The sequence below is a fragment of the Maylandia zebra genome, linkage group LG10 (genome assembly GCF_041146795.1).
Source record: "Maylandia zebra isolate NMK-2024a linkage group LG10, Mzebra_GT3a, whole genome shotgun sequence".
NCBI classification, from domain to species: domain Eukaryota; kingdom Metazoa; phylum Chordata; class Actinopteri; order Cichliformes; family Cichlidae; genus Maylandia; species Maylandia zebra.
Genome location: NC_135176.1, coordinates 28,604,720 through 28,618,817, shown reverse-complemented (window position 1 = coordinate 28,618,817; position 14,098 = coordinate 28,604,720). Strand labels below are relative to the sequence as shown.

At 40.2% G+C, this 14,098-nt stretch overlaps 1 protein-coding gene across 2 annotated transcripts in view; it reads left to right on the top strand.

Moving 5' to 3' along the window:
* The window catches only part of doc2b (double C2-like domains, beta), a 188,730-nt gene that overhangs the window by 81,431 nt on the left and 93,201 nt on the right, over positions 1-14,098 (top strand). For both annotated transcript variants that reach the window (XM_004551168.3, XM_004551167.3), the window contains exon 2: positions 6,805-6,884. In XM_004551168.3, coding sequence (XP_004551225.1) covers positions 6,805-6,884 — 80 coding nt within the window. The remainder of the gene's footprint in view (positions 1-6,804; positions 6,885-14,098) is intronic.

Below are 14,098 nucleotides of genomic sequence, written 5' to 3'. Positions count from 1 at the left end.
TGGAACATGATTCTGCCGCACGAAAAAAATGACTCCACTTTATTATACTCCTGTTGAGTTCACAGCACTGTTGCATCTTAGTGGGCTGTACCCCACAGCTAGCCAGATGGCTCATGCATCTGGGGTGCAAAGTAGTGTTACAAGCACCACCTTTACAAAGTGGCTAATAGAATCCTACTGTTAGCCTGAATTTAGAGACAAACGCAGGCAATGTCACAGTAAATTAAACATTAATGTCCTGACGGAGGTCATGGGAGGACAAACCGTGTGTTGTTCTTTCGGCTCCGTAAAGATCCTCCTGTAAAGTACACCTCTGTTTGTCTTCATGTCACAGTGAAACTCGTTGACTCATTAAATCTGTTTAACTATCCATTAAGAAACGGAAGAGACCCTTTTAAAGGAGGATCACAACTGTGTCGCCACTGAAGACCTAATTTATAATACTGTGTAGCCTGCTGTCATAAAAATATTATATCACAGTGTCATTCCAGGGTGGTGAGGCATAATGTAATATAATCTTCTACAGATTTCACATCACACAGCTGCAAACATGATCTTTTCCAAAAAGCAGCTAAGTAGTTTTGCTGCCTAAATCTGACCAAACCCCAAATAATAGTAAAAACTAAGGTTATTATAGTTAACTGAAACTAATCTCAAAGCTAAAACTAGATGTTTAAAAAACCTTAACGAAAACAAAAATGGGGAAAAATAAAGTAACTATAATGATTTTTGTGAACTTTAAAAAGAAGCTACAATTAAATTAAAATACAAGAAATAAAAAAATAAAATTTTATTACAAGTTCCCTGATGTGGCTTTGATGGACGTGTGTATTAACACTGATTTTCCTAAATCTCACCTCTGACATATACCCTCCATGCAATAATAATTAAAAGAGACTAAAACTAACACTAATAAAAAAAACTTCACTAAAACTGAGCATTTTAAAACAATAAAAACTAAACTTAAACAAGAAAATCCATGCTGGAAACTAAACCGACCCCCAAAAAACAACCAACCAGCCAACCAGCCAGCCAACCAACCAAAACAAAACAAAACTAGAACATACAAAAATTTTGTAACTCTGGTAAAAACTACTTGACTTACTCTAAAAACAGTGAGATCTGTGTGTGATTTGAGCTGCAAGAATTTGTTGGTCTTCATGGCTGTTGCAACACCATGACAAAGGCCTGAACAGACTTAATTTGAACACATCAGAAAGTGCCTTCATGTACTTTTTGTCAAATCTATCTATTATTGCACTTTACAATAACTAAATGAAGGAATTTTCAAAGTGTTAAGTCTTGTTAAAGTGTTCATTATAACTCATGACACAAATGTTTGGAAACAAGGCCGTAACACTACTCGATTTTCACTACTCGTAGAAGATTTCACGATGATGTTGATATTGCGATATCTAGAAAAAATGTCCAAAAATGCATGCTGGTGTTCTTTTTTTTTTTTTTTTGAAACATTTTTTTCTGTGTGTGGCTTTTTTGTTTTTTGTTTTTTTGTTTTTTTTTAAATAAATGAAGCTACTTTTGGGTGCTTGCTTATTCACAAAGGGTCGTCACAGTGGGTAGCTCAGCGTGTTTGAGTTGGCACATTTTACATCAGATGCCCTTCCTGACACAACCCCAAAGGGATTCGTGTCTCCTGCTGGGATCGAACCAGGATATAAATGAATAATTAAATAAAACTGGGACTTGATTATTTATTTTAACTTGCAATATTTCAGTTTTTGAAATGTTGTTTTTATTGTCAATAATATTGCGATGCGCACTTACCGGCCATGCTAATACCAGGTTGGGCCCGTTTTTCCGTTCAGATCAGCTTTAATTCTTTCTGGCATAGATTCTGAAATGTTCTGGAACCATTCATCGGTCATGACAGCATCACACAGTTGCTGCTGATTTGAAATCTGGTGACTGACGACGAGTTCATTGATACTGAAGACGTAATTCATAATACTGTGTAGCCCGGTGTCATAAAGAAAGCCGTTTAAGATGATTTGAGCTTTGCTGACATGCAGTGTTAACCTGCTGGAAGCAGCAATCAGATCAAGGGATGGACACAGTCATCGCCAATTCTCAGAGAGGCTGTGGCATTGGAAAAATGCTCAGCTGGTATAAAGATGTCCAAAATGTGCTAAGAAAATATGTCCGACAACATGAGACATTAGACGCTTTCATGTTGTTTAAGCCGATTCCTGATGTGTCCATTCAAATGTTACAGCAGAAACTGAGTCTCGTCAGACCAGGCGATGGTTTTCTAGTCTGTTTTCCAGTTTTGATGAATGGTAGCTGCAATTTCCTCTTCTTAATTGACTGGAGTGGTACCCAGTGTGTTCGTCTGCTGCTGTAGCTCATCTCTGACATCACCAAGACCCTGTCACCCAGAAAGGTGGATCACTGGGTGCTTTCTCTTTTGCAGTGGTTGTTTAGGAAAATTCCAGAAGATCAGCAGTTTCTGAAATATTCAAACCAAACCATGGTGCAAATAAGTAATATGTTGTATGATGAGTGTTTATTGTGACACTAATATTTGGGAAGAACCATAACTTTTAATCTTCTTAGATAAAAAAAAAAAACACATTGTGTCCAGGACTTTTTCAGCATTAAAAGTACATCAGATGTCCCTTCAGTGTCTGAATGTTTCTCCATGTAATGAAACAATCTGACAAATCAGTGCTTGGATTGATAAAAACAGGGAGGTTACAGCCTGACTCAATTGAGAAAATGTATGCGCATGAAAAAATATTTAGTTTAAGATCACTGCAGCTGCATCGTTTTCAAGCTACAAAATGGCATCACTTAAATTTTCTTCAAAGTACATGACAAACGTTGACTGTTTGACAGTTAAGGTAAAAGGAAAGCACAAACTGACTGCGTATTTAGCTCAGCTCTGCAACATTAATTTGGTGAATCCTCTAATGTTTGCACATCGGCTGATATTTTCCAGGATGTCGTGGACACAAGTCGAAGCTTCAGTGGGCAGTTTTGCAGTTTGGCATCGCAAAGCAACAATGACTGTACACAGTGATTGTAGAACAATCCCCATTAATCATGTCGGTAAACTAAAAGGAAGCTAAATGCCTTCATCTTTGTGTGTGTTGGGGTGGGAGGCGGTAAAGAGGCTCAGTCACTGCTGATGAGCTCAGCTTTCTCTGGAGCAGCATTGATTCTCTGCCCTTTAGGAGAGTGCTCTTATCACAAACTGGAACTTAATTCCTAACTCGTTGTATTTAATGCTTTGGAAACTAACCAGCTATTGATAGCAAAATCTCTTAAGGGGTAATAATGTTGATAGCAATCCTAGCCATGTTGTCCGCTGGTTTAAAAAAATGAAAAGCATCCTGCATCTTATCAGCTTAGTCGAGCTTCATTTGAGAAATATGAAGAAATGAAATCATGTAAACAGGTTTAAAATAAAGGGCTCATTTCCAACTCTTTCATTTTATTCTTGGCTTCTACAGGAATAGTTTTACATAATTCAGAATTAATAGTAGTCTTTATTTATCCTACAGTCGGCCTTTGAATCAAGCCATTTTAGCTTCTCTTTCTTTAAACCAGCTTTCCTCTGATTGGCTGCCCCTCACAGCTAGTATTGACCATATTAGTGATATCTGCTCTCTGACATCATATATTGCTGATACTTTTTCGGAAAAAAAAATGAACTTGAGAATTTAGAGCACTCTGCAGCGTGGATTACACTAATTTCATTATTTGGCATGCTGGTTACGTGTAACGTTAGCACGCAACATCGCAATTGCAATCGTGGCTCAAGAGTTGGGAGGTCGCCTTGTAATCGGAAGGTTGCCGGTTCGAGCCCCGGCTTGGACAGTCTCGGTCGTTGTGTCCTTGGGCAAGACACTTCACCCGTTGCCTACTGGTGATGGTCAGAGGGCCTGGTGGCGTCAGTGTCCGGCAGCCTCGCCTCTGTCAGTGCGCCCCAGGGTGGCTGTGGCTACAATGTAGCTGCCATCACCAGTGTGTGAATGGGTGGATGATTGTGTAAAGCGCTTTGGGGACCTTAGGGACTAGTAAAGCGCTATACAGGCCATTTACCATTATATACATGCGACAGAAAGCTAAGAGAACCATAATAGTTGCCATTAATTTTCATTTCTTCTCATATCTTTTACAGTAAATAGCTGTTGCACTATTGCAACCACATAAAAAATGTTATGAACTGCTGATAAATACTGTAACTAACTGGAGGTATGTCTCTGTGGGTGAATAGTGAAGCTTGAAATACCCGTCAAGCCAATTACCGAAGTATAATTTCTTTATGTTTTTTCAGGCTTGAAGGTCTAGCCTACCCTTATATTTAACTAGAACTCATATAATTCTACCAAATACACCAGTGAACCTTACCTAAATATACTGGACCAGGATTAAGGATGAGGAACAAAATAAGTTTTGACAAACACATTAATGCTGTCGTTAAAACTAGCTGCTTTTATCTCACAAAAGGGAAGCTATTCCTCTGTTTCAGAGACTTTGAGAGAGCACATGATGTTTTTATGTCATCTCGAGTTGATTATTGCTTCAGGTGTCGGTTTGTCTCTGTTTAGCCGACTGCAGCTGGTCCAAAAACACTTCAGCACGGTTATTAAAAGACACATGCAAGTGAAATTACATATGCATGGCATGGGTTGGCACCTTTTTAAACTCTCTGATCATTTAAGTTTGCACACTTCCTCTATATCCCTGAGGTCTGTTGAGCGAATGCTCCTAGCTGTCCCGAGGCCCAGAGGAGATCGGGCGTTTGCAGTTGCTGCTCCGAGACGGTGGAACAAAGTGCCCTTTCACATGTGGACGTCTCCAGCATTAGCCGCTTTTATTCTTCAGCAGAGTTCTGTATAGTTTTATTTGAGTTGTTTTACACAACTTTTCTCACTTTTATGTTTTCATTCTTAAACTCTGGTTAAATATTTGGATAAATAAGTGTGTTTCCATGTGGTAGCTGAGAATCAGGTGTTGCTGTTGTCATTTCTGGTGTGTTCGGTTTGACAGCACTACCCTGTCAAGCTCACAAACCATGCAATGGAGTGGATACTGTACCACATGGAAGTGTGCTGAAAGTATCCACATTCAGACACAATGTGGATTTTTTAAATTTTCATTTATCTGATATTATTGTGTAAACATAATCATACAGTTTTGGGTAAATAAAAATTCATCCACAGTTTATGATGTAGTGAAAAAAAAAATCAACAGTGAACACAAATGGTTAAACAAAAGTTAAATTTTTCTGTCTAAAATCCCAGAATGCTGTTTTTCCAATGTCCCGCCGCTGACTGGCGGTGGTTGTGATAAGGACATTACAGTTCTTTAATCAAGATGTTATTGGCTGAGCCCAACAATGCCGATACAAAACTCCTTATCCCTCTCACTGCAGTTGCGATATTGCGGTTCAGTGCGTCCATCCGTGGATATAAAATCATTCTAGAAAAGCCGGCTTGTGTTTCTTCCCACATAGCACGAGTTTGTAAGAGGAGGTAAAGTGTGGGGGAGGTGGTAATACTTAAAAGTACAATTGCAAAACCATGAAACTAATGTTCCCTGCTCATAAATATCAAAGTGTGACTGAATTTATTCCTTACGAACTGCTCAATCATTTAGAGTGTGTGAGGTCTCTTGAAACCCACACACATCTTTTCACGTTTCTTTTATTTATTTATTTTATTCTATCAACATTTGATCAATCCAGGAAATGGGAGTCCCTTTTCACCTGGCATTTTGAAAGGACAAAGGATGAGATCATGCAATAAATTGTTCCAATTCACTACTCAGAAGCAGCAGCAGCAGCCTTGCCCTAATGGTAGGTACTAATTGTAATGGCTTTAAAAGGAGGGAGAGTCAAACGCAAGACAAAGGAGACCAGGGTGAAGTTCCAAATCCAAATTCTTTATCAAATATGCAGGTCATATGCAGGCAGGTGGCCAGGCCACATTTTTTACATGCAGATAAGTGCAGCAGGAAGGATAGAATATACAGGCTGGGATGAAGTTACATGACGAGAACACAACGGGGGAAAAATACAGAAGAAAAATCTCACACAGTGAAGTCCGTCCTCTAGTGAGTGCTACACAGAAAAACAGAAGCAGAGAAAAGCAGAACAAAGAGCAGGAGTAAAACTGATAATGAAAATGGAGACGGTTACGCCTCAAATCTGCTTCACCCAGAAAGCCCATTTTATCCGAGACGTCAACTGAAATACGCACGCTGATTTTCGCATTTTTGTTTCTTTACACTTGAGCTGCCCACCTGCAAAGAAGAGATGTTGTTTTTTAGCTTTCTGCACTTGGCAGCTTTCTGCTCCACTTTCTCTAATTAAACACATATTTTCTCACCCTTCCTCTTCACTTTCTTACAATGTGGTCAACTTGTGAAGAGTACACTCACGGGTCAGCAGGATATGAGTTTTTGCTCTATTAAGAGCAACAGGTTGGACCACATTGGATGGGAATTGCAAAGTAAAACGATGCTAGCCCAGGGTTTATCCTCAGTTCTCCAATCAAACTAAATTGGGATTATGAAATCTAAAATATTTTTGTTAACAGGATTAAGGCGTGGCCCTGAGTACATAACTGGATCCCCCTCAGATTCATGCTGCTTTCTTTTATGTTTACTTCTGTGTTGCTTCTTACAGTTACATGTTGAAGAAGAAATTAGTGGCTGAAATGCGTTCTTTTCTTCATAATGATCAAATCAAAGCAAAGCTGAATGTCTTCTCTCCCCCGGCAACTCTGTTTATGTGCCATTAAGACTAATTTCCTGCTTCTTTCTCTGTCTTTACAGCTACACTGGGAACCTTGGAATTCAGTTTGCTGTATGACCAGGAGAACAATGCACTGCACTGCACCATTAACAAAGCCAAGGTGAGCTACCAAGACGATGCTGATGATGATGACTATTACAAGATTTTGCAGTCTTTGCATGCACACTCGCAGTCGAGCGTCTCTGCTTTGTTGGTGTTTGCCTTGCATTTGGTTTAGATGAACAGAGGATTCACTGCGCAGCCATCTGTCACTACTTTCTAACGAGGTTATAAAGGGCAGATCGATACAAACCAGCTGACGTGTTTTCAGTATTTTCTCAGGTTCGGTAAGATAACTGTCGAGTTAAATATTTTTGAAGAAGCCGCCTCTCGTGTCAACCTACACATACTGGCAAAAAGGCTGTGGAATAGCAACTTAACACATCCCACTGTTAAAAAAAGTGAAAGAGATACTTACAACTATTTTTATCCCAGAAGTATTTCTAAAGCATATTGCTAAAAACCAGATCATAAATGGTACCACGCCAATAAATGTCTTCTTCTTTTTTTTTCTGAAGTAATTTGCTACTATTCAGTTGATTAATGGGGATTTAGGCAGCTAAAGAGTCCGATATGTTTGTTATTGGTGGAGATCAAACCTACGGAGCCCCTCTGATGACATGGTCCAAAAAATAAATAAATTGTGGCCACAAAATACTACTTCATGGGCACGAAATGGGTATAATGTGCCCACGAAATACTTATTTGTGCCCACAAAATACTATTTCGAGAGCACGAAATAGGTATAACGTGCGCACGAAATGCTAATTTGTGGGCACGAAACACTTGACCGATAACCGTGATCCTTCCCAGGCCCTTGCAGTTGGTTGACAATAAAATCTATCCCGGCATCCAGGTCGTACTTACGTCTAAAATAAAACTCAATCATACCGTCTCTTATGCTTATGTCTCTACGCAGCTGTCCAGGAATTGTATCAATATGGTGTGCACACGTTATGTATTTCGTTGCCACAAATGCGTAACTCGTTGCCACGTTATACACAATTCGTGCACACAAATTAGCATTTCGTGCGCACGTTATACTTATTTCGTGCCCTCGAAATAGTATTTCGTGGCCACAAATAAGTATTTCGAGGGCACGAAGTAGTATTTTCTCCCTTGGTGGCCTTTAGTGTTAAAAAACCCCAACATATTAAAAAATGCTAATATTAGAGCAGACCTTTACTTTTTATTTCCTCCTATTCCTGGGTAAATTTTAATATACTGCACTGTAAATCCTTTGTTTTCTGAGGTGCTCCCGTTTTTCTCATCTCATTTTCTTGCTGTTTGCTGGGAATGCAGGTTTTACCTTCCACATCCAGCTGTTTTCCTGGTAAATTCAGGGCATACCTTCAGGAGTTCGCCATACTTGTCTCTCAATTGTTGGAAGTTTCTTAAATACTGCTTTTCTCACTAATTAACTCCTGTGTCTTTCCATTGAGCTTCTGTCAATTCAGCTCAACTCTTCCTGCAGATTTTCCAAATGACCGATAAAAAAAAAAAACGCAGCTTTTCCTATTTTTGTTCTTAATTACAAAATTTTTGATTATATTTTACACATCCCTAAAAAATCTTTATATCGTGTATCTCTATAGCCTTGTATTTCCTTGTATATTAATGTTGTAGCTGTGAGAATACTGTGAAAATGCTTGCAGGGACCGCCGCAGTGGCATTGATAAATTTTTCGATAACTACATAATTACCAAACATAGCAAACTGAGATAAACCATATCTCATTTTTAATAAAAGCACCATTTTTATCTGATGTATAAAGGTTGAGCGAAGAGGTGTCGTCCTCGCTCGATCCCTTGCTTGTGGTTGTTGTGATGAAGTGATGGTTTTGACAGCCATGGCTGCCGTCAGCAGCTATAACTCTTCCTATCTGTCTGTGTGAATAGCTGGTATGGAGGAAAGTGGGCATCAGAGGAGCCTGTCTTGGCGGGAGTGTTGGACAGCAGAGTGGGCATCAGGCCATCTTGATTTATGGTGTTTATTTTCTATACCGCTCGGCTCCTAGGCTTCAGCTGCCGACCAGCCAAGCAGAGGAAACGATTTTTCTCCCTTGAATAGTGTATATAGCAATTTCCATGATTTAATTTGTTTTCTAAACCCCTTACTGATCCTTCTAACCACAGATTGTTTTGTTGGGTTTTCTGCCAAAGCTTCAAGCTTCAAGCTTCAATAGCAACTTCAGCTTCAGCCTCAATTGAGGATTTTTCTAATGAGATGTTATGGATTGTGGCTTAATGAAGATTAGGAGATTCATACAAAATCAACACTGGGAAACTTTCTTAAACTTCTGTGGATTGATGTTGGCGGCTAAAGAGGCAGAGTGCAGCAGGCACAGGGTTTTTTTTTTCTGTGCAGCCGTGACAGCGCACGTGACAGTGCCTATTATCACAGACGAGCTGGCATTTGGTCAGAAAAATAAATGCCATCCATTGCCGAAGCTGACAAAAGGTCACCTGACAACATGACATAAACAAACAAAACAGGTTGAAGAAAGTGGAAAAGGCTGCTGATCAGATAATTATTCTAACATAGCAAAAGATCTGAATTTAACTGGTATAAAAAGGCTTTTATAGAGGAACAGGTCAAATGTAGAAAATTCAGAAGGGCTCAACTCTACCTGCTCAACTACTCTTAATCACATTGAACCTCTCAAGAGAGGAAAACAAAGGAGGCTGAAGTAGAGCCAAAGAACCTGATGCAAATAAAAGATCAGTACTGTAGAGTCGAACTGTAAAACTGTGAAACTGTTTACAATTTCATCCTGTGTGCACTACAGAGGCATTTCTAAAGGATTCTCACTTAGTTTTAAAGAGAGTGGTACATTCTCTGGGTTTTTATCAGCTTCAAATTATATCCTCAAATTTAATTTAATTTAATTGGCAAACTACAAGCTGTTAGCCAATGAGCATGTGGTTTCACAGTCAGACCATCCCTTCATTGTCGCCCGAGGCTTAAGAATGAGACATCAGAAACCAATGGGTGAGCTCACAGTAGCTGCATCCATATTTTATATTATCTATGGTCATTAACCAGTGGAGATAAACTTGATAACCCTCCTTTCCCAAACACAGAATTAAGCAGAATTTACAAAATTGGCTGGATTTTATTCAGTGCAATCCAAACCGAGTGACTGAGTCCATGAACTCATCATGAAAGTGCTTATGGAAGTCAAAGTCAAGTTCAAGAGCCGTTTTCCTTTAGACTTTGACAGGACCAGAAGTCTTTTGCAGCCAAAGCAGCCACAGTTTCAAAGCAGGCCTTATTCCAGAAATTTGTTCTCTGAAATTGTTGTAATTCTATCCAACTCAGAGTAGCAGGGGAAGGGCTAGAGCTCATCCCAGCTGTCATAGTGTCACACACTCACACCTTCAGTCAATTTAGAAATACCAGTTAATCTAGCATGCATGTCTTTGACTGTGAGAGGAAGCTGTGTTACCCATGCAGGCACAGGGAGAACAAGGAAGCTCAGCACGGAAAAGCCCCGGCAGGCTGGTGGATTTGAACCCTGCACTGTCTGTGCTGTCTTCATAGCTCCTCATAGCTTTTTTGATTAGAGAGGCCTCGCCCTGCAGCTCAATCAGCAGACGGAAACCTTCCCACAGTATTTTAAGATATTATTCACTTACCCAGCACAAAAGCAACAAAACGCTATCTGCATAATTTCCCATCCATTAAGTCACTAATCATTACCATGGCATTTTTTTCTATCTCCTCACGCTCCTATCACAAAGCAAATAATCTATCATCTTCAGTCACTTGTTTTCTGGGATGAATGAGTTATCCACTGTACCTCCACTGCACAGAAACAAGTTACCACGCAGTGTGAAGTTCCTTTTTCTACTAATTAATTCACTCATTAATGCTTATAGAGGCTGCTGCAGAGCCGTTTTCAGTTAAACTGTACACATAATATAAGAGGTCTGTGGGTTTCTTGGCCGCTACACATAGTAATCTACTTTTAATTTGTAAGTGGAACTGAAAGGCTCTGAACCAAGCAATAAGTATGAAGGTAATAGGACACAAAAGCCCACAGACTCTCTCTTATTAACATTTAATTAAATTCTTGCCGTGACATGTCAACAAGAAGAGAGCCAGACCTATTTGATAGGATTACCTTTACGAAAGCTACTTTTACAAGGCAAAATTACTGTGATTAAAAACCTTTTTCTCTCTTTTTTTTTTTTATACCATTGAAGAAAAAAAACCCCACTGATCTTTTGGCATTACGCCTTGAATCTTCAGACTGTTAATAAAACCATGTGTGAGTTCACCTTTCTGATTTCTATCATGTTGAAGTGAACTTAATTTCCATATGGCAGGCATGTCACTAAGCAAAAGGGGAGGGAAACTAGCACTTACTCAAACCAGAAATGTGCTGACTTCAAATAGTATTTCCATTAAGTTCCAGGTATAGATACAGATGTTATAGCAAGAAGCAATGATGACTCTCTGGGCTGTTATTGGTTGGTTATTGATTTTATAAAGACCTGTAGCCCTTCTAAACGAGGGAAATTCATCTACTGTCAACCATATGTTAGACTTCTTTGTACTTGTCCATCAGTTATGGATATATTTGTCAAATTTCTTACACTGAACTGGAAGTTTTACAAGGTTTTCACAAGGTAACTTTCACGTCATCAGCAAAGCATCAAACCTCTAACCCACTGCAGGTTTAACCTTTCCTACGCATGAGCAAAGCTACACAACAGCTGTGTCCCAATTCCTAGGCCGCATCGTTGGTAGGCCACTATTAAAGGCCGATTACATCACAGCCAGGCGACGAAGGCTGTCCAAATTCGAAGGCTGCTCCAAATGCGGCCGACAAATGCGTCCTTCATTTCCCCGGATTTGAAGGATGGGCCGGGTGTATCCTTCTTGGCCCAACCTATCCCAGAATGCATAGCGTGGCCCAGCCAATTCCAGTTTCCAATAATGGCGGCAGCTACTTAGTTTTATCTGCTCCATTTATCAAGAGATCACATAATTGCAATAGCGCTCCGATGTTTTCAGAGACGTCTGGATGGTCAAGGCTCACTATAGCCGCCGAGAACACGGGACTCCCGGGACGTCATTTTCAGACCCCCCGCAGTCTTTTTCTACTTCTATTGGGGCGATCGTGGCTCAAGAGTTGGGAGTTCGTCTTGTAATCGGAAGGTTGCCGGTTCGAGCCCTGGCTTGGACAGTCTCGGTCGTTGTGTCCTTGGGCAAGACACTTCACCCGTTGCCTACTGGTGGTGGTCAGAGGGCCCGGTGGCGCCAGTGTCCGGCAGCCTCGCCTCTGTCAGTGCGCCCCAGGGTGGCTGTGGCTACAATGTAGCTTGCCATCACCAGTGTGTGAATGTGTGTGTGAATGGGTGGATGACTGGATATGTAAAGCGCTTTGGGGTCCTTAGGGACTAGTAAGGCGCTATATAAATACAGGCCATTTACCATTACCATTTTACTCAGGTTAAACATGATATATAAGTCACTTAGATAATTACAAATGTTATTGTTTGGCTTTTTTCAGTGTTTTATTTGTTCCTCAGTAAATCGGTTTGGCTGAGATTAAAGTTATAGTTTTCACACAGCTGAATAAATGTTGAACAGAAAACCGATTAAACAGAAGTGCGAGATGTTCGAGACTTTACGCCGGTGTCCTGTTATATTTTAGATAGCAAGGAGCAGACGGCTGAGTTTATTAAACTCCACCGAGACACCTGGTGACGCAAATCTGAAGGCTAGACTGTCCAATTTTACAGCCGCTCACTTCCACCCTTCTTGGTCTTCGAAGGACCCCGCCCACATAGACTGCGAGGGCAGGGTCCTTGGATGGATGCGGCCTAGGTTTTGGGACACAGCTAACATTAAAGCTTCTTTAATGGCTGAGACAGCATGATTGGCTTGTATTACTGCAGGTTAAGCTGGTGATTGGGTCTTTGGGAGAAGGGGTGGAAAACTAACATGCTTGCTACAGTGAAATTTTGGATTTAGGTTTGCGCAGTGCAGGGTGACGACCATAGTCTCTCGAATAAGACACAGCCGTTGTAGAAAACATATTCATACACCAGTTTGGCCTTTGAGTTGTGGAACTGTTGAAGATTTATTTTGGGTCATTTTTGCAGACATAAATGTCAACAGCCAGGAGCTAAAGGGCGGGGAAATAATTATTTTATGGGACTGGATTGTGTAATGTTATATTGATCAGTTCCTCATTAAGGTTTATGTAAGTATATGATAGCCATTCCATAACTGTATATTTATCAGGGGTGTTAGTAGGCTTTATTAAAATGTTTTGCTCATTTTTCATGTTTTTTATAATGTGACAACACAATAACTTAACCCTTTGTCCCATCCTCAAGAAGTTTTGCATTGTAAGTGCTGCAAATCCTGTTTTTGAGGTAAAAACAATACATAGTGGATTCCTTATATGGCTCATGAGAAGTCCAACGTGGTACAAGGTGGAAGCAATATACTTGAGTTTGAGGAAACAGGGGAAGATATGTGTGTAAACAGCATGAGAAGTGTACTGAAGCAAGCTAAATGCTACACTAGCACGTGTCAGTGACAACAGCCAGTACACGAATCAGCGAGTACACAACACAAAATGAAGGAACTGGGGTTGTGATGGGTTGCAAAGCAGCTTGCAGATGCACAGGTAATTAAAAAACGTGACTCGTGGGAGATTCACTAAAAAGGTTATCGCCTGATCTGACGGGAGTTCACCATTACTGTACATTATCAGTGCAGTGGTGGGCTACAACATCACAGGATCAGGCTTTAACATTTGTGAAAGAAGCTATTAAGTTTTAGGTCTTACATCGTTAACTTCTCTCCTTTCCTTCCCTCAGCAGAACCAGCATCCCAGGAAGCTTACTAAGCCAAGTGCATCAGAACACATCCATTATCTCACTTGAGAGAAATAAATTAATTTAGCCTCCTTGGGCTTTAATGCATTATAAGAGAGTGCATACATGTAGATGGCCAGAAAGACAAAAATAGCTCAGAGCTGGGAGCTCTTCCTCTACATGGTTGTTGGCTGAAGCAGTCAGAATGTGTGGCATCATGATGACTCAAGTACTGACAAATAAGTTCTCTAAATCTCTTTCTTTGGAGTGTTTCATTTCCATCACCCCTGGTGAGACTTTAGCAAAGGGCACAGAATGACTCAGTTTTCATCTCCGAGACCTTGGCCATCAATAGAGATGCTCTTTGTTTTACAGCTAGTTGATACTGATAAAGCTCAGTAAGGTCACTACTTTTAAAGCCACAAAGGAAATGTGC